The 20,963-nt window shown below is 43.1% G+C and overlaps 1 protein-coding gene across 3 annotated transcripts; it reads left to right on the top strand.

The window, feature by feature from the left end:
* The first annotated feature begins 943 nt into the window (after nt 1–943).
* STING1 (stimulator of interferon response cGAMP interactor 1) lies at nt 944–19,139 on the top strand. 3 transcript variants are annotated; one of them, XM_021005161.2, is made up of 8 exons: nt 989–1,005; nt 9,249–9,323; nt 9,897–10,123; nt 11,283–11,466; nt 11,794–11,902; nt 13,250–13,479; nt 14,102–14,288; nt 15,402–19,139. In XM_021005161.2, the coding sequence occupies exons 3-8, from the start codon at nt 9,897–9,899 to the stop codon at nt 15,599–15,601; spliced, it is 1,137 nt and encodes a 378-aa protein (XP_020860820.1). In that variant the 5' UTR covers nt 989–1,005; nt 9,249–9,323; the 3' UTR covers nt 15,602–19,139. The 3 variants fall into 3 exon arrangements, with proteins under 3 accessions (XP_020860822.1, XP_020860820.1, XP_078006588.1); XM_021005163.2 differs by lacking the exon at nt 9,897–10,123 and having other exon boundaries at nt 944–1,005; XM_078150462.1 differs by lacking the exons at nt 989–1,005; nt 9,249–9,323 and having other exon boundaries at nt 9,734–10,123.
* The last annotated feature ends 1,824 nt before the right edge of the window (nt 19,140–20,963 follow it).

Here is a 20,963-nt window from a genome sequence, read left to right as displayed (position 1 = left end):
TCTTGTTGCAGTGAGGGCCCAGCTAAGATTCAATGACATATATTTGTGGTGGGTCATATCAACATGGCCATCACCCTTCTTCCGCCAGCTATGCTCAGTAGCCCCTGTTGTCAAGGAGCTATATGTATTGGGAGGGGAATATTTCATGGCCACAAATAAATAAACATGAGATAATTTGAGGAGGGCAGCACTAATGACTGGAAGGAATGTGAAAGGTTTTCCAAAGCTTGTGGCAACTGAGCTAAGTATGAAGATAAAAATTTTGAGCAGTGGAATTAACGAGAAAATGCATTCCAGACCCAGAGGACAGATTATGGGAATACATGGAGGCCAGAGATGGGATGTGAGTTTAGGGAATAGTTAAGAAGTGATGGGTTTTTCTGTGTGACTTTTGGCAAGTTATCGAATGTCTACAGGCATGTTTCGTCACCTGAATCTAAGTATTTCTCATCCTCAAAAAACCTTTGCTAGATCTTACCATCCCCTCGAGCTGCCATCCTGTATCTCTCCTCCCTCCTTCAGCCAAATTTAGAGTAATTCCAGGCTGTTTGCCCTTGGTACTTCCACTTCCTTTCCTCTTACTTCTCAGTCCTTTGCAGTGTTGCCTCCGCCCTTGTCACTCAACTGAAACTGCTCTTTCTAAGGTACCAGTGTCTGAATTGTCCATTTTGAAGGACTTTTCTCAGCCCTCATCCTTCTTGACCTCTTGGCAGCATTTGGCAGTGTTGGCCATCCTCTCCTCCTGGATATAACATAAATGATTTGACCTAAATGACCTGTAAGGTCCCTGATGAGCCTAATGATCCTAGTAGGTTTATTTGGAAATCTGCTATCTTAGTACTAATGACCTTAGACCTAGATTCCTGTTGTACTGTGCTAGAGCTATAGGCTGAATCACCATGAGTGAGGGACCAACACTCTCATTTTCAGTTCCTTTTTTTGTCTCTTATTTAAGACAGTTTGTCTAGTGTGTGAAAGAGAATAACATGGAGTAATGCTGGAAAGGTAGGTTGGAGAAAGACTATGGAGGGCCCTCGGTGCCATACTGAATATTTTGTATTTATCCTGAAAGAGTCATTGAAGAATTTTGAGCGGGGGAACGATATGGTCAGATTTATGTTTTAGGAAGATTATTTTGGCTGTTGTGTGAAGGATGAATTGCTTAGAGAGACTGGAAGGGAGAAGACTAATTAGGAAGCTGCCTTAATAGTCTGGTCTAGAGGTGATGAGGGCCTGAACCAGGGTGACAGTTGTATGAGTGGAGGTGAGGAAACAGATGTCTTGGAGATTGTGGATCAAAAGAGATAAGGCATATAAAGTCCTTTGTCAGCTTTAAAGTGATAGATAAATATCAGTTGTTATAATAATAACTATTATTATTGTTATGGAAGTAGAGTTGACATGACTTGGAAATTGGTTCAATATGGAGAGTGAAGGAGAAATGAAAGACAAGGATGATGCTGGGGGTACAAGCTTGGTAATTGAGAGCATGGGAGTGCCCTCAATAGAAATCTAGAAGTCGGGAGGAATGAGGGGTTGTGTTCTGGAAATGTTGACTTCTAGAAACTGATGGGACATCTAGAAGATGACTGTGGGTAGTTAGTTGAAAGTGTGGGAATGGAATTCAGGAGAGAGATGCAAGTTGAAAATCTGGATTTGGGGGTCATCTGCATAAGGGCAATAACTGAACACAAGGGAGCCAGTGATATCACCGAGTTCAAGAGAGTGGGTAGAGAAACAAGAGGGAAGTTCCCAGCACAGCCTTGGAGGACAAACTCAGATTTAGGGGCAAGGTAGGAAGAGAAAGCAAGAAAATGCAGTGCTGAGGAAACCAAGAGGCAGTTAGGTGGTAGAGTGGGTAGAGTATTGATCCTAAAGTCAGGAAGATCAGAATTCAAATCTAGCCTCAGACACTCCCTAGCTGAGTAATCCTGGGTAAGTCACTTAACTTCTCACTGTCTCAGTTTCCTCAGCCGTAAAATGGGACTAATAATAGACCCTACCTCCCAAGGTTGTTGTGAAGATCAAATGAGATAATATTTGTAAAGTGTTGGCATAGTACTTAGCATATAATAAATGTTTGTTCCCTCCCAAGAGAGGTAAGAGTATAGGATAGGATGCTTGGCAATATCAAGAGCTGCAGAGAAATTAAAGAGAATCAAAACTGAGCAAAAGCTGACAGATTTAGCCTAGGAAGATATGATATGCTGTAGGAAAATTCAGAGAGAGGGAAGGACAGTTTCAGCTCAGGAGAATCAAGGCTGCTGTTGGTAAAATCCTGCTGGGGCTCCCTCCTTCTTAAATGAGACAGAAGCCCTGGGTCCCCATGCCAATGATCACAAGTCCAGAAAAAAATGCTTGAAATACTAGCTATACCAGTCTGGTATGGGGAAAGGGAGAAAGGGGGCACAGTTAACAGGTTTATTTTCTCTTTTTTTCCCCTTAAGATTTTTAAATTTTTTAAAACATTTTTATTTAAAAGTTTTGAGTTGCAAATTCTGTCCCTCCCTCCCCTAGCCTCTCCCTGAGAGGGTTAACAATAAGATGTAGGTTATACATGTGCAATTATGTAAAACATTTCCATATTAGTCATTTTGTACAAGAAGATGTGAATAAAAGAAAAAAATGAAAAAAAGTGAAAAATAGCATGCTTCAGTCTGTATTCAAATAATATCAGTTCGTTCTCTGGAGTCAGATAGTATGTCTAATCATTAACTCTTTGAGATTGTCTTAGATCATTGTATTGCTGAGAATAGCTAAGTCATTTACAATTCTTCATCAAACAATATTGCTGTGACTGTGTAAAATGTTCTCCTGGTGCTGTTCACTTCACTATGCATCAGTTCATGCTAAGGCTTTCCAGGTTTTTCTGAAATCATCCTGCTTGTCATTTCTTATAGCACAATGATATTCCATTATAGTCATATACCACAGCTTGTTTAGCCATTCCCCAATTGATGGGTATCCCTTCGATTTCCAATTCTTAGCCACCACAAAAGGAGCTGTTATAAATATTTTTGTACAAATAAGTCCTCCCCCCCCTTTTCTTATCTCTTTGGGATACAGGTCTAGCAGTGGTATTGCTGGATCAAAGGGTATGCACAGATTTATAGCCCTTTGAGCATAGTTCCAAATTGTTCTTCAGAATGGTTGAATCCGTTTCCTCCTATAACTCATTCAGCTTCTCGTTCAGAAATTTAAATACTATACCATTTGGTGCATATATGTTTAGTATTGATATGACTTCATTGTCTATGGTACCTTTCAGCAAGATATAGTTCCCTTCTTCTTCTCTTTTAATTAGATCTATTTTTGCTTTTTGTTTTGTCTGAGATCATAATTGCTACTCCTGCTTTCTTTGCTTCAGCTGAAGCATAATAGGTTCTGCTCCAACTCCTTACTTTTAGCCTGTGTGTTATCTCTCTGCTTCAAATGTATTTCTTATAAACAACATATTGTAGGATTCTGGTTTTTAATCCATTCTGCCATCTGCTTCTGTTTTATGGGTGAGTTCATCCCATTTACATTTATAGTTATGATGACTAACTGTGTATTTCACTCTATGCTATTTTTTGCTTATTTATCCCCCACCCTTTCCCTCCTCACAAGTGTTTTACTTCTGATCACCACCTTTCTCAGTATACCCTCCCTTTTATCAGTCCCCTCCTCTTCCTTACATTATTCCCATCTCTTTTTACTTACTTTTAGGGTAAGATAGATTTCTGTATCCAACTGAGTTTGTCTGTTATTCCCTCTTTGAGCCAGTTTTGATGAGAGTAGGGTTTTTTTTATATAAATTTATTCATTTTTAGTTTTAAATATTCACTTCCACAAGTTTTTGAGTTCCAGATTTCTCACCCCTCCCCCCACCCCAAGATGGCATGCATTCTGAATACCCCTTCCCCTGGTCTGCCTTCTCTTCTATCTCTCCCCCCTCCCTTCTCTTATCCCCTTCCCCTTCTATTTTCCTGTAGAGCAGGATAGACTTCTGTACCCCATTTCCTATATTTCTTATTTCCCAGTGCATGTGAAAACATTTTTTTAAACATATGTTTTTAAAACTTTAGTTTCAAATTCTTCCTCTTCCTCCCTCCCCACCCACCCTCATTGAAAAGGCAAGCAACTCAATATAGGTTGTACATGTGCAGTTATGCAAAACACTTCCATAGTAGACATGTTGTGAAAAACTAACTCTATTTCCCTTAATCCTATCCTGCCCTCCCATTTATTCTATTCTTTCTTTTGACCCTGTCCCTCCTCAGAAGTATTTGCTTCTGATTACCCTCTTTCCCAATCTGCCCTCCTCTCTATAATCCCCCTGCTCTCTTGTCCCCTTCTCCCCCTATTTTCCTGTAGGGTAAGACAGATTTCCATACCCAATTGAATGTGTATGTTATTCCTCCTTAAGCCAAATCCTATGAGAATAAGATTCACTCATTCCCTCTCACCTTCCCCTGTTTCCCCTCCACTGTGAGAGACTTTTCTTTTCTGTTTTTTTTTGTGAGATAATTTACCCCATTCTACCTCTCCCTTTCTTCTCTGAGTATCATCCTCTCTCATCCCTTAATTTTATTCTCCAGATATGACCCCTTAATCTTCAACTCACCCTGTGCCCTCTATCTATCTATACTACATACAATTTTTTTCCTCAACTACCCTAATACTGACAAAGTCTCATGAGTTATAAATATCATCTTTCCATGCAGGAATGTAAACAGTTCAATCTTAATAAGTCTCTTATGATTTCTCTTTCCTGTTTACCTCTTCATGTTCCACTGAGTCCTGTATTTGAAAGTCAAATTTCTTTTAGCTCTGGTCTTTTCATCAGAATGCTTGAAAGTCCTCTATTTCACTGAATGACCATTTTTCCCCTGAAGGATTATACTCAGTTTTGCTGGGTAGGTGATTCTTGGTTGTAATCCTATCTCCTTTGCCCTCGGAATATTATATTCCATGCCCTGCAGTCCTTTAATGTAGAAGCTGCTAAATCTTGTGTTATCCTGATTGTGTTTCCACAGTACTTGAATTGTTTCCTTCTGGCAGCTTGTAATATTTTCTCCTTGACCTGGGAACTCTGGAATTTGGCTACAATATTCCTAGGAGTTTTCCTTTGGGGATCTCTTTCAGGAGGAGATCTGTGGATTCTTTCAATTTCTATTTTGCCCTCTGGTTCTAAATATCAGGGCAGTTTTCCTTGATAATTTCTTGAAAGATGATGTCTAGGCTCTTTTTTTGATCATGGCTTTCAGATAGTCCAATAATTTTTAAATTCTCTCTCCTGGATCTATTTTCCAGGTCAGTTGTTTTTCCAATGAGATATTTCACATTGTTTTCTAATTTTTCATTCTTTTGGATTTGTTTTACAGTGTCTTGATTTCTCATAAAGTCACTGTCTTCCAATTGCTCTATTCTAATTTTTAAGGAAGTATTTTCTTCAGTAATCTTTTGGACTTCCTTTTCCATTTGGCCAATTTTCTTTTTAGGGCATTTTCTCCTCATTGGCTTTTTGGACCTCTTTTGCCATTTGGGTTAGGCTTTTTTAAGGTGTTATTTTCTTCAGTATTTTTTTGGGTCTCCTTTAGCAAGCTGTTGACTTGTTTTTCATGATTTTCTTGCATCACTCTCATTTCTCTTCCCAGTTTTTCCTCTACTTCCCTTACTTGCTTCTCAAAATCCCTTTTGAGCTCTTCCAAGGCCTGGGACTGATTCATATTTTTCTTGGAGGCTTTGGATGTAGGAGCTTTGATTTTGTTGTCTTCTTCTGGTTGTATATTTTGATCTTCTTTTTCACCAAAGTAAGATAATATAGTCTGACTCTTTTTGCGCTGCTTGCTCATGATCCCAGCCAATTACTTGAGTTTTAAACTCTTTGTTAAGGTAGAGTCTGCTTCCAATGTGGAGAATGTACTGTCCCAAGCTTCAGGGGTTTGTACAGCTGTTTTCAGAGATACTTGTAGGGACCTGTAAATTTTCAGTTCTTCCAAGGTGGTATGATAAGGGGCGAGGTGTTTACTCCTTTCCTGGCCTGTGACCACAAGTATTCCTTTCTGTCCTGTAACTGTGAGGAGGGTTCTCTCCACAGCCACTACAAGCTCCACCACGCCAGCGCTCCTCCTCACCCCAGCACTGCCGCCCAGAACTGTGACCCAGATCCACACACGGGCAAAGCAAGAGATTCCTGCCTCAGCACTGGCAAAGAGATCCCTGCAATCCCTCTCTGATCAGCCACTGGATTCCCCCTCAGTCTGTGGGCCGGAAGCTCGGGAAGCAGCCCCCCCCAGGGCCAGCTCTTGGGGAATGGAGCTGAACCCCACCTTCCTCTCTGACCACAGACAGAAACAGACTTTTCCCACTGACCTTCTAAGTTGTCTTTGGCATTCCTGGATTGAGGAGTCTGGAAACCTCCACAGCTGCCTGAGATTCAGTCCTCTGAGGCCTGCTCCAGGTTCGCTGTGCTGCGTTCCCAGCCCGGCGCGATACACCTTTCTGATCAATCATCAGGTTGTCTTGGGCTGGAAATTTGTTTCACTCTATCTTTTTGTGGGTTCTGCTGCTTCAGAATTTGTTTAGAGCCATTTTTTATGAGTATTTGGAGGGGTTTGGGGGAGAGCTCAAGCAAGTCACTGCTTTCACTCCGCCATCTTGGCTCTGCCCCCCCCAGAGTAGGGTTTAAGCTTTGTCTGGCACCCCCTCTCCATCTTCCCCTCCATTATAATAACTCTTTCATGCCTCTTTTGTGTGGGATAATTTATTCCATTCAATCTCCCCCCTCCTTCTTCCAGTGCAATTTTCTTTCTCACCCCTTTATTTTGTTTTGAGGATATCATCTGGTCAAAGTCACCTTATATCCACACACTCTGTCTATATATACTCCTAATTGCTCTTATAGTAATAAAAGTTGTTAAGAGTTACAAATATTATCTTGCCATATAGAAATATAAACACTTTAACCTTATTGAATTTCTTAGATTTTCTCTTTCTTGTTTCTCTTTTTTTACCTTTTCATGTTTCCCTTAAGTCTTGTATTTGGAGGCCAAATTTTTTATTCAGCTCTAGTCTTTTAATTAGAAATGCTTGAAAGTCCCCTGTTTTGTTTAATGTCTATCTTTTCCCCCGAAAGATTATATTCAACTTTTCTGGGTGGGTGATTCTTGGTTGTAATCCTAACTCCTTTGCCTTCCTGTATATCATGTTGTAAGCCCTCCAGTTCTTTAATGTGGAAACTGCCAAATCCTGTGTAATCCTGACTATACTCTCCATGATATTTGAATTGTTTCCTTTTGGCTGCTTTCAATCTGTGAGCTCTGGAATTTGGCTGTGATGTTTCTGGGAGTTTTCATTTTGGGATCCCTTTCAGGTGGTGATCAGTTGATTCTTTCAAGTTCTATTTTGCTGTCTGGTTCTAATATATGAAGGTAGTTTTCTTTTATAATTTCTTGAAAGATGTCCAGGTTTGTTTGTTTTTTAATTATGGTTTTCACATAGTCTAATAATTCTTATATTATCTTTCCTGGATCTATTTTCTAGGTCAGTTGTTTTTCCAATGAGAAACTTCACATTTTCTTCTTCTTTTTTTTACTTTTTTGATTTTGTTTTATCATATTTTGATGTCCCATAGTCGTTAGTTTCCACTTGCTCAGCTCTAATTTTTAAGTAATTATTTTCTTCAGTGAGCTCTTGTACTTCCTTTTCCATTTAGTCAATTCTATTTTTTAAGGAGTTATTTTCCTTGGTAAAATTTTGTATATCTTTTCCCATGCTATTGACTCTTTTTCATGATTCTCTTGCATTCTTTTCCTTTCTTTTCTCAATTTTTCTTCTACTTCTCTAATTTGTTTTTTAAAATCCTTTTTCCCTTTGACCCAGCAATAGCACTTCTAGGACTGTATCCTAAAGAGATCATACAAATGGGAAAAGGACCCACATGTATGGAAATATTTATAGCAGCTCTTTTTGTGATGGTAAAGAATTGGAAATTGAGAGGATGCCCATCAACTGGGGAATGGCCGAACAAGTTGTGGTATATGAATGTAATGGAATATTGTTGTGCTATAAGAAATGATGAGCAGGCAGACTTCAGAAAAACCTAAAGACTTGTATGGTCTGTTGCAGAGTGAAGTGAGCAGAACCAGGAGAACACTGTACACAATAACAGCCATGTTGTGCGATGACTGGCTTTGGTAGACTTAACCTTTCTCTGCAATACAGGGATCTAAGACATCTCCTAAGGCCTCGTGATGGAAAATGCTGTACAAAGGAAGAACTATGGAGTTTGAATGCAGATCAAAGCATACTATTTGCTATTTTTTTCTTCTGTTGTGTTTTGTTTCCTCTTTCTGGTGGTTCCTCCTATTGGTTCTAATTCTTCCTCACAACATCACTAATTTGAAAATATATTTAATAGGAATGTATATGTAGAGCGTATATCAGATTGGGGAGGGAGGTGAGGAGGGAGGGGGAGAAAAATTTAAAACTCAAAAGCTGATGAAAGTTATTGTTGATAAATCAAAATAAATTAATAAAGTTTTTAAAAAACCTTTTTTAGGCTCTTCCAGGAATTCTTTTTGGGCCTGAGACCAGATTACATTTTTCTTTGAGGCTTCACATGTACCTATCTTGACACTGTTGTCCTCTTTTAAGTTTATGCCTTGATCCTCCTTATCACTGTAGTAACTTTCTATAGACAAGCTCTTTTTTGGTTTTTTGATTTTTTGTTCATTTTTTTCTGCCTGTGTGTGTGTGTGTGTGTGTGTGTGTGTGTGAGACTTGGTGTTTTCATGTGAGAGTTGGACTCTGGTCCTCACTATCACACGCTTTTTGTGCTGTGCCTTTCACTGTTTTTCAGAGCTTAGCTGCTTGCTTTCTCTGGAGGGTAGGCTTCCCTTTTGGCTTGTACTGGGGAGTGGGGCCTCCCCATTGGCTTCCCCAGGTGTGAGGTGTAGCTGCTGGCCCCCTGCTGTGAGGCTGGCTGGTGCTGCTACTCTTGGACCTTGCTCCCCTCCCGCCACAGTGAAACAGACCTTTCCTGCCGGGCTGCTGAGCTGCTTCCCTGCTCCTAGACTGATTCTGAGGGTTTTCTAGTTGTTTGGAGGGGAATTTGGGAGGGCTTAAGAGAGTTCCTTCCTCACTCCACCATCTTGACACTGCAAGTCCCAACGAGTTTATTTTCAGTTCTTTTCTGGGAAGACTGCCTGTAATTATGACTAAATCCTTACTCTGTGAGTAAGTTTTTGAGATTTCTTTGCCAGATTTCTGAGCAGAGCTGTAGGGCAGAGGAAGCAGCATAGGAATTCCAGAAACCTTAGGACCACAAAGACAGGAAGGTGAGTGGACGTGGACCCCTCCCCACAATCCCGTGCCCCCTAGACCCAGATCCTCAACCTGTGGCTCTCTGTGAAACTAAACTTGTTCCCGTAGTGAAATACAAACAATGTACACTTTTCAAGGCTCTGCTTCCGGGGGGGGGGGTGCGAAGAATGTGGGTGAGGCTAGGCAGGAATGTTAGTGGAAGGGTAAGGGATAGGTTATTTACCTGGCTAACTAAGGGGTTGGAGAAGACAGTGTCAGTAACCCATGTGTGTGTATCTACCTACGTATATATCAGTGGTCTTTCTCAGCCCTTTTTTCTTGACTTCCATCTCTGTACTAGCCCCCAGCAGACACCCCTCCTTCTGCTAGGGTTCGTGCTTAAGAGGAAGCCCAAAAGAGCATTTCCCTCTTCCGTAATCTGTAGAGAAGGGAACATCCGAGGAGGGCCCTCTGAAGGCGTGGGGCAGTTGTGGGCAGAGATGAGACCTCATTCCTGTCTGCTCCTTTTCCCCAAGGTAGGGCCTTTTTCAAAGAGGGCAGGAAAGTGGGTGTGGTTGCTGTATCAGCGAGTCTCTTTGTGCCCACAGATGCCGAGGCCCCATCTCCATCCCTCCATCCCCCAGCCCCGGGGCCAAGGGGCTCAGAAGGCTGCCTGTGTCCTGTTGAGCCTCTGCCTGGTCATTATATATATCCACGGGGAACCAGCTGCCCACACCCTCCAGTGGCTGCTGTTCTCCTTCACTTCTGTGCAGGTAGGGCTGCTGCTGAAGGGGGCCTGCTGCCTGGCTGAGGAACTGAGTCATATCCAGTCCAGGTGAGGTAGTAAGAAGAATGGATAGAGCACTGGCCCTGGTACTGGAGGAAAGCTAGGTGGCACAGAGGATAGAGCGCCAGGCCTGGAGTCAGGAAGACTGGGCTTCGTGAGTTCTCATCTGGCCTCAGGCAATTACTAGCTGTGTGACCCTGCGCAAGTCACTTAACCCTGTTTGCCTCAATTTCCTCATCTGTCAAATGAGCTAAAGAAGGAAATGACAAACCACTCCAGTATCTTTGCCAGGAAAATCCCAAGTGAGGTCACAGTTGGACACTTGGAATCCAAGTTGACACAGTTGAACAACTTGGAATCACAAGACCCAAGTTCAAATCCTGCCTTAGATACTTACTAGCTTTTTGACCCTGGACAAGTCACTTAACCTCTATCAACCTCAATTTCCTCATCTGTAAAATGAGGATGATAATAGCACCTACCTCCCAGGGCTATTGTGAAAATTAAATGCTATATAAATGCTATCTGTTATTATTCTTAAGATCTTCCTTGCCTCCCTGTTATCCACTACCTCTACCCTTCACCTTCAGACCCCTCCTAAGCATCTCTCCTTCCATTTGTCCTCCCCTTCCCTCATGATCCTTTACCTCTGCTCTGTACATGGGGTGGGACATAGTTCCTGTCCTATCAGGAGACAGCATCCTGCCTTGGTAGCAAGGCACTTGTGCCTTACATAACTCTTGTGTGGAGAGAGATGTAACTTCATACGTTCACACATGTAACTAGTCCAAGCCTGAAAGTTCTTACTTTGATCTTAGCTGATCTGAGGCCCATCCCCACCAAAAAACAGAAAAATAAAGTCTATTCTCCTCCCAACATTGAAAAAAAAGGGGAAGTCAAGGAAAGAATAGCAGGCCCAAGGGACTAGTCTTCACTCTTCCTGTTCTTACTTCTCTTCCCCCCCCACCCCAGTATTCCTGCATCAGCAAATATTCCATCCCCAGCGCTGTAAGAACCAGGCGCAGTTCCTCAGAGGTGATGACTGAGGCCCACGCTACATCCTTGTAATGGAGTCAGGGCCTAGATTCAGGGCTGGTCAGAAGAGCCTGGGTAGAATCTGTTAGTCCTTGCCTAGGCCATGAGCTCTGGTCAGGCCCCTTGGTATGTACTGGCTTCACTTTCTCTTCTGTTTTGTGTGACCCTCCAGGTACCACGGTAGTTACTGGCAGGCAATACGAGCCTGTACGGGCTACCCACTCCAGCGAGGAGCCCTGTTGCTACTCTCAGGATATTTCTGTGTCACCTTCTCCTGTAAGCCAAGCCCATCTCTCACCTGGGTTTTTGCCTTGCTGGGCCTCTCTCAAGCACTGAGCTTCATCCTAGGATTCCAGGTACAAAAAATCGGGGCAGGTAGATTTGGAGACAGGGGAGGCAGAAGGGCACTTGGCACCTAATCAGGAGGGAGGAAGCAGGTGTGAGTGTGTCTGCCCCTACCCCAGGAAGTGTAGGAGAGGCCATTGCTAGGTCTGTGGTTTTAAAAAACACAAATGAGAATTTGTTTTTGAGCCTTCAGTTACTCCATGTGAAGCAGCTGGGGATGCCACTTGAGTGGTAGGCTGAGTACTAAAAGATACGTGAGATCTGGCCAGGGTTGAGGGACTCTCCTGGGATGGATTCCTCTTCCCACTACTCATGAGGGTGTCTGCCCTACCCTCCAGAGCCTGAGTCCAGCTGAGATCTCTGAAGTCTGTGAAAGGAGACATCTCAATGTGGCCCATGGACTGGCCTGGTCATATTATATTGGGTACTTGAAGCTGATCCTGCCTGGTGAGCTACCCTCCCCATTTCATTCTTTCTCCAACTTCCTCTCGAAGACCCACCAGACAATAATAAGGACTCCCTACCTGTCTAAAGTGTTTTATAGTTTCCAAAGTGTTTTCACAAACGTCATCTCATTTATTACTCACAAAACCCCTGGGAGGTTAGATAGGGCAGGTATTATTACCCCCATTTCATAGTTAAAGAAATGGTCTCATAGTGGTAAAATGAATTGTCTAGGGTCCAAGTGAATCAGTGATGAAGTCAAGATTCAAACCCAGGGGTGAGGGGGGAAGAGGGGAGGGGTTATCTCCAAATTCCTAGGCTAAGTTCCACTGTTCCCTGCTGCCTCCTAGACAAGCCCTAGAGATGGCTGGAGGGGGTCTCCCTACACTTTCAGATGCTGAATATCCATCCATCAAATAGCACTATAGGGGAGTGAGGTCCAGGGACAAATGACCAGCCCTGAATCTAGGCTCTGACTCCATTACAAGGACGTAGCATGGGCCTCAGTCATCACCTCTGAAGAGCTGTGCCTGGTTCCTATGGATGGAATGTTTGCTGATGCAGGAATATGGTGGGGGGAAAGAAGAACAGGAAGAGAGAAAAATAGTCCCTGGGGCCTGCTTTTTTCTCCTTGACTTCCCCTTTTTTTTTCAAGGTTGGGGGGGGAGAGCAGATTTTATTTTTCTGCTTTTTGGTGGGAAGGGGCCCCAGGAGAGACTGAGTTTAGATCAAAGTAAGAACTTTAAGACTTGGACTAGTTACGTGTATGAATGCGTGGTTACAGCTGTCTCCATACAAGAGTCATGTAAGGCACAAGTGCCTTGCTACCGTGGCAGGATACTGTCTCCTGACAGGGCAGGCACTGCGTCCCACTCCATGTACACATATACATCACATGTGCAGCTGGGTGGGTCCATTGGAGAGGTCAGGTTAGGGGGGCACAGTTATCAAAAAATCTCCTGCCAGTGTACTTCCCTCTCTCTAGGAAAAGAAATACAAGGCAGGCTCTCTCCTGGTTAACTGTGTCCCTAGGAACATAGGGAGGAAGTGAGGAATAGGGAAAGATTGTTGGATTTGAAGTCAGAGAATCTGGGTTCAAATCCTAGCTCTTTTACTTACTACCTTTGTGAGGTTGCTCAGGTCACTTTATCTCTCTTGGCCCCTCATCTCTAAGATGAAGCAGTTGGACGAGATGACCTCCGAGATCCATCGTAGCTCTGAAATGATCCATGATCCTATGATAACCCACTAACTTTCTAGGGGTATGATAGGCATCAGGGAAATGGATGAAAGATGACCTGTCCTCCACCTCTTTTTTCCTTTCTTTTTCTTGGTTGTCTTCCCACCCAGGGCTCCAGGCCCGAATCCAAGTTTATAATCAGTTCAACAAGGATGTCTTAAGAAGTCCTAAGCTCCACATCCTCATCCCTCTGGATTGCAGGATCCCTGATGACCTGAGTCAGGCTGACCCTAACATTCACTTCCTTCAAGAACTGCCCCAGCACAGAGTCGACCGGGCGGGCATTAAAGGCAGGATCTATAGCAACTGCGTCTATACAATCTGGGAAAATGGGAAGCAGGTGAGTCATAATGCCTGGTGAGGAGAGAGAGGAGTAGAGCAGGGAAATTATGGGAGTTGGGGACAGAAATGGAGGAGAGAATATGGATTCTGTAATCCTGGGTCTGGCTCTGTCCACAGCTCATCATGTAATCTTGAGCAGCTCACTGCCCCTGTCAGAGTTTTCCCAAGGCTCAACTCCAAAAGCTTGAAGAATGAACAGCAGAAGCGCTGTGGGTTTCAGAGTGTAGAATAGTTCATCCAGACTTCCTGCCCTGTAGGGACCTCTGGGCTCTGTTGAACCACAACTTCTGCCCAGCCTGGCCAAGACTCTCAATTCAGGGTTCCCTCTGGAAAGATGCCCACAGTGGTGATGGGTAAGAATGACACGTGTAGCAGGCCAAGTGCCAACCAAGGAGCCAAAAGCAAAGATAGGTTATAGTCAACACCCCAGCCTGGCTTCCTGGCAGAGCAGAAATGGATTGGTAAAGACTATCATGCCCCTAGAAGCCTGTGTTTCCCAGCAGTCCAGGTGAGGAGATTCATGGAGGTGGATATAGGCCATAGCCCCCCAGGTCAGAGGGCACCAGCTGCCATTGCCATATAAAGGGAGATCACCATCCCTTCCTTTCTACCCTCACCAGGCTGAAGTCTGTGTCCTGGAGTTTGCCACCCCACTGCAGACCCTATTTGGCATGTCCCAGGATGCACGGGCTGGCTTTAGCCGGGAGGACCGCCTGGAGCAAGCCAAACTTTTCTGCCGGACACTGGAAGACATCCTTGAGGATGCCCCTGAGGCCCGTGACTGCTTTCGCCTCATCGTGTACCAGGGTGAGGGGGCAGGGTCAGTGTGAGCCCCAGGCCAGGGAGGACTTTTAAGAAGAAACAAAATGATCTTGGGCCAGTTTTAAGCCTCCACTTCATCTGTAAAATAGGGATAATTAAGGGGATAACAAGACTTGCACTACTTCTCTCACAGAGCTGTTGGAGGGGAAGTTCTTTGAAGTGCTATAAAAATGAATTCATAGCAGCAGTGAAGGAGCCCTGAGTCTGAAGTTAAGAAGACTTGAATTCAAATCTGGCCTCTGACACTTATGCTGTATGACCCTGGGTACAAGTCACTTAACCTGTTTGCTTCAGTTTCCTGATCTGTAAAATGGGGATAATCATAGCACTGACTTTCCAGGGTTATTGTGAGGATCAAAGGAGATAATATTTGTAAAACACTTAGCACAGTGCCTAGCATATAGTTGCTGCTTAATAAGTGCTTGTTTCCTTCCTTCCTTCCCATTTTACAGATGAGGAAACTGAGGCTGGGACCATTTAAATGACTCACTCATGGTCACAGAGCTAATAAGCCTCAGAATTGGGATTCTAATCCAGGTCTTCTCACCCCAAGGCCAGGATCTTTCCCCTCTACCTCACTGGCCCACTCTCACTGCCTCACTCTAGAGAAAAGGGTCACAGGGCAGGCTTCCCCAAGAACCTAGAACCATTGCCCTCTAAGGAATCTCAACCTGCAACTGAACAACATGGGCTTAGAAAAGTGGGGAGGAAATGTTCCTTGGAGGTCAGAAGGCCCTGGTTCTTCTAGTCTTGATTCTACCATGAATCCTTGTGGGACCTTGGGAGAGTCACGTTAATCCAGGGCTCAGTATCCCCAGTTGGAACATTACAGAGTTGGACTTGATTTTTCAGGTCCCTCCAGGGGGCCCCTGCTCCATATTTATTGGTATATTTTAGGTAAGGGTGGGTAGAGCCCCCACCCCCAGGATATAAGAATAGGCACTCTCCTCGTGTCCCAAGAGTCAATGGTGTGTGCACATTTACTTGTGCACTCATGTGTGACTGCATGTATGATACAAATGTTCCTGTAAACTTAGCACGTAGCAGGTGATTAACAGATGTTCCTTCATTGATCAGTTGTTTGATTTCACTCTCCAGAGCCTGAGGATCGAGCTCTGAGCAACTTCTCTTTGTCTAAAGAGATTCTTCGTCACCTTCGGCAGGAGCGGCAAGAAGAGTTTGTTATAGGGCCTGAAAGGGCCGTGGGTATGGCCATATCCTCCACCTTGTCCCAGGAGCCCCAGCTCCTCATCAGTGGCACAGAGCAGCCACTCTCCCTCCGTACTGATGGTTTCTAAGCAACAAACTCACCCTCTTACAACTTGGAGTAAGGCCAGGGACCAAAGGGACCTCTCTGCCCCAAAACCCAAGAAACCCTGGCCCTGGTCCTCTGGTCAGCCCATCGCTGTGGGCCAGGCATCTTCAAATGCTGGAGACCCAGCAATGCTGCTGACCCGTCTGACCTTACACTGAGAACAGTTTGGGACAGAAATATTGTTCATCCTCCCCATCCCTAACTCTGGGACCTGGGCTTCTTTACCTTTTCTGTGTCCTGGATCCCTTTGGCAGTATGGTGAAGCCTATGAATCCCTTCTCAGAATGCATAAAATAAAACACATAGAATTAAAACGGAAACCTATTACATTGAAATAAAGTTTTCAAAATATTTAAAAAATCGAATCCATAGGTTAAGAAACCCTGCACTAGAGAGTTTGTCAGGTAAACACCCCTCTCTCTCTTTCCTGTTGCTGTCTCACAGGAGGACTGGTACTCAGTAATACACCTCCCAGAGACCAAGTACTTACAAGATGCAGGATGATGTACCATGCACAGGAGAAAAGTCCTCTCCTTTCTTTTCAAGAGGATCCTGCAGCTATCTTCTAGCAGATTCCTCCAAAGGACTATACCTGTAGAGATATTCTCTTGCTGTCTTATTTTTATAATTGGATTGATATGTAACAACCAACCTTGAGTGCCTTTACCCTGTGCTGGACATGCAAAAGTGGAATGACTCAATCAGGGTCACACAGCTAATAAGCATCTGACCAAAGTCTAAAACCCGAAAGCAAGAGGCCTTACCTTTTACTCATCCAATTCCCCTGCCGTCCCCTCCTAGGTTCAAAGCTTCCCCACTCCTCCCAGCAGTGACCTCCTCCCCATTCCCACCTGTAACGGGTTTTCTTTTCATTTTCTGGGGAAAATATAGAATGGGTTTGTATGTTCTGAGGGAGAGGGGTCAAAGGCTGCACTGATAGACTCCTGGCAAAGGTCTTGTGTGTTTGTGTGCTGTTGTCCCTTAAGCCATACACAACAGGACACAGAGAGACAATAGTCAAACTCCTCTAATCTCCCCTTTGCTGGAAAAGGAAGGCTGGCTTTCTGGGCTAGCTCTGGAGATGTCTGGGGACATGGGAGGATTTGTTCTATAAAACTTGGACTCAGTCAAAAAGCCACACCCAGGGACCTAGGGCCTCAAGGCCTTAGGTTCCTCACCTCTGGTTTAGAGGTATCTAGGAGATCTGTTTTAGTAACTGTTATAAAAGTAGAACTGAAGAGGAAGTGTTGACTCTAGGAGGATGGAGAAGAGAGGGGAATGGATATTTTCCTTTGTCAAAATATTTTGGAGATACCATATTTCATCACATAATTGTCCCAGATTTTATGCCATAATTTTTGCAAGAAAGTGGGGTGTGATCATTATATGAAGCTTTAAAAATTGTGGCAATCCTTATCCCAGAAGCTGGGGTCTTTGGGTTTATCAAATAGTAGATTACTGTAGTCATTGACTACTGTGTCTTGCATACCTAACCTATTCCACTGATCCACCACTATATTTCTTAGCCAGTACAAGCAGTTTTGATGACTGCTGCTTTATAATACCATTTAAGATACAGAATAGCTAGGCCACCTTCCCCTGCATTTCTTTTCATTAGTTCCCTTGGTATTCTGGATCTTCTGTTGTTCTAAATGAATCTTATTATTTTTTCTAGCTCTATAAAATAATTTTTTGGTAGTTTGATTGGTATGGCACAGAATAAGTAAATTAGCTTAGGTAGAGTTGTCATTTTTATTATATTAGCTTGGCCTACCCATGAGCAACTGATGTTCTTCCAATTATTTAGATCTGACTTTATTTGTGTGGAAAGTATTTTGTAATTGTATTCCTATAGTTCCTGGGTTCGTTTCGGTAGGTAGATTTCTAAATATTTTATAATGTCTACGGTAACTTTAAATGGAATTGCTCTTTCTGTCTCTTGCTGTTGGTAATATACAGAAATGCCGATGATTTATGTGGGTTTATTTTATAGCCTGCAACTTTGCTAAAGTTGTTTATTACTTCAAGTAGTTTTTTACTTGATTCTCTAGGATTCTCTAAGTATATCATCATTTCATATGCAAAGAGCGATAGCTTTGTTTCTTCTTTGCCTATTCTAATACAAAAACTGCTGGGAAAACTGAAAAAGAGTATGGTAGAAACTAGGCATAGACCAAAATCTCACACCATATACCAAAATAAAGTCAAAATGGGTTCATGATTTAGATATAAAGGCTGTACTATAAGCAAACTGGGAGAACAAGGAATAGTTTACCTATCAGATTTATGAGAACAGAAGAATTTGTGACCAAACAAGAGATAGAGAACATTACAAAATGCAAAATGGATAATTCTGATTGAATTGAATTAAGTTGAAAAGTTTTTGCACAAACAAAGCCAATGCAATCAAGATTAGAAGCAAAGTAGAAAATTGGGAAAGAATTTTTACAACCAGTGTCTTTGATAAGGGCCTCATTTCTAAAATACATAGAGAATTAAGTCAAATTTATAAGAATGCAAGTCATTTCTCAATTGATAAATGGTCAAAGGATATGAACAGGCAGTTCTTGGATGAAGAAATCAAAGCCATCTATAGTCATATGAAAAAATGCTCTGAATCACTATTGATTAGAGAAATGCAAATCAAAACAACTCTGAGGTACCACATCACACCTATCAGATTGGCCAACATGACAAAGCAGGAAAATGACAAATCTTGGAGAAGATGTGGGAAAATTGGAACACTAATACACTGTTGATGGAGTAGTGAAATGATCCAACCATTCTGGAGAGCAATTTGAAACTATGCCCAAAGGGCTACAAAAATGTGCATACCCTTTGACCCAGCAATAACACTTCTAGGGCTGTATCCCAAAGAGATCAAACAAATGGGAAAAAGACCTACGTGTACAAAAATATTTATAGCAGCTCTTTTTGTGTTGGCCAAGAATTGGAAATTGAGGGAATGCTCATCAATTGGGAAATGGCTGAACAAGTTGTGGTATATGAATGTAATGGGATACTATTGTGCTATAAGAAATGATGAGTGGGCAGACTTCAGAAAAACCTGGAAAGACTTGTATGGTCTGATGCTGAGTGAAGTGAGCAGAACCAGGAGAACATTGTACACAGTAATAGCCACGTTGTTCGAGGACTGATATTGATAGACTTAACCCTTCTCAGCAATCTAAGACATCTCCAAAGGCCTCATGATGGAAAATACTATCCATATCCAAAGAAAGAACTATGGAGTTTGAATGCAGATTGTAGCATACTATTTGCTATTTTTGTTTTGTTTTGTTTTCTCTTTCTTGTGGTTTCTCCTATTGGTTCTAATTCTTCCTTACAGCATCACTAATGTGAAAATATGTTTAATAGGAATGTATATGTATAGCCTATATCAGATTGTGCATCGTCTTGGGGAAGGAGGTGGGAAGGGAGGGGGGGAGAACAATTTAAAACTCAAAAGCTTATGGAAGTGATTATTGATAAAATAAATTAATAAAAAAATTTAAAAATTGTGCCAGTATTATCATATTAGCTTCACCTGCCTTCCCTCTCCCATTGTGCCTATGGTTCTTTATTGGGTGGAGTGACAATACCATTCGTACTGCAGTGCTCTACACAAACTGCCCAAGTCGGCTTTCGGAAATATACTGACAATGCCCGTGTGCTGAGAATTCTAGGCTCACGGCTTGCAATGGGCGAGAGATAAATGCATATCCATATGCCACTGATGAATACATTGCTGCTCTGTTTACCTTTTAAGCAGCATGACGAACAGAATTATGCCATGCAATGATTATGCAGTGAAAGGTTATAAACCAGTTTTTGGACTGAAAAACAGGGTGTGACTATCATGCAGTGGCGATGATTATGCAGTGAAATATGGTACCTTATTTTCCAGAGCTAAAACCTAACAAGCAGGCTGTGCCCTGAGCTTGGCATAACAACAGTCCTTTGCGCCCAGGATGATATCACCCTCTGGCAAAGTGCCAGCACCAGATGTTCACTGAGAGATTTAGCTCCCCCTATTTCCAAGGGCCATCCATCACATATTCACAGTCCCTGTTCCTGTCACAGAACTCTGGTTCTGTGCCCCGAAGGGTGGGCATGACCCCCAAGACTTGAGACAATCTATTCCCACAGGGCCCATGGGAACAGTAACTCAAGACCTAAAAATGATTATGCCATGGTCCATCCTAGGATGTCTGTAAGACTTGCCTTTACTCCAACATGTTAAGCCCTCCTTCTTAGGAAGGGGGTTTCCATATGCATACATCATTCTCCTCACTCTGAAATTAATTAAACTTCTATTTGTCTCTTGACTCTCCTGTCTCTAATCTTTTCTGTTGGTTTGGCTCCAGGCACCCACATGTTAGAGGCTGGTTCTGATGTCATTGACACCTTCCATTCAGTGTTAAAGCCAGCTGCCAATGTCAGCTCTAATAGAGGTTGGGGATGGGGTTGAGTGAGGGGAAGTGAGGAGCCAGCATACCTGGGTTCCCCACCCCATGTCCAGTCTTGCTAGCTAGTGACACCAGCAGAATCACTTCCTTCCATAGGGAAGGGTAGGCCTCGGGAAATGAAAAAGCGTCCTGGAGGGAGTCATTTTTCTAAACAGGGAAACTAGGGGAAGAGAGATTAGAAAAAAGTAAACTAAGGAAAAAAGTTCAGAGGCCTAGTTGGGGGAGAAGAAAGTAGGTGTATGGAGGAGTAGAAGGAGGGATAGGGATGGAAGTATTAGAAGTACACTAACTGTACCATGTTTCCAGAGAGACCCCCAACTCTGCATTTATTTTTCTAATCTCAAGAAGAAGACCTGAAAAACATCTGCTCAGGCAAGAAATCCATCTTGTCCATTCTCCTTTGGTCTTGAAGTACAGATACTCTATTCCCTTTCCTATTAAATTTTTGTCCAACTATTTACTCTTTCTTTGGTGGTAAGGGGAGTCTTCAGATTTGCTCTTCACAGATGTGTAAGCTCCATGATACTGGAATGGGTGCAGAGGCTGGTAGCAGCAGGCCAAAGCTGGGTTTCCCTGTAGCTCTCTTGGGGCCCATTTCCAAGTTGGGAGCCCAGTGCCTTCCAATGGATGAGATGGATGCCACCTTCTTGCTTCAGGGGTGGGGGCTCCTGAGGGAGAGTAACCTGGACCTTTCGAAGCTCAGGACCAAAGTGGACAACCATGATGATGCAGATAGCCAATAAGACGAAAAGGGCTACAATGACAGCAAGCAGAGGCAGCCCATCCACCTTTGGCCCACGCTGATGTCCTCCCAGAGTGCCCAAACAACTTGGGGAATATTGTACAATGGAGTTGTTCATCACTGGTGAAGACAGA

The sequence above is a fragment of the Phascolarctos cinereus genome, unplaced genomic scaffold (assembly GCF_003287225.1).
Source record: "Phascolarctos cinereus isolate Bilbo 61053 unplaced genomic scaffold, phaCin_HiC Scaffold_2;HRSCAF=192, whole genome shotgun sequence".
Taxonomy (NCBI): domain Eukaryota; kingdom Metazoa; phylum Chordata; class Mammalia; order Diprotodontia; family Phascolarctidae; genus Phascolarctos; species Phascolarctos cinereus.
This window is presented reverse-complemented; position numbering and strand designations above follow the sequence as displayed.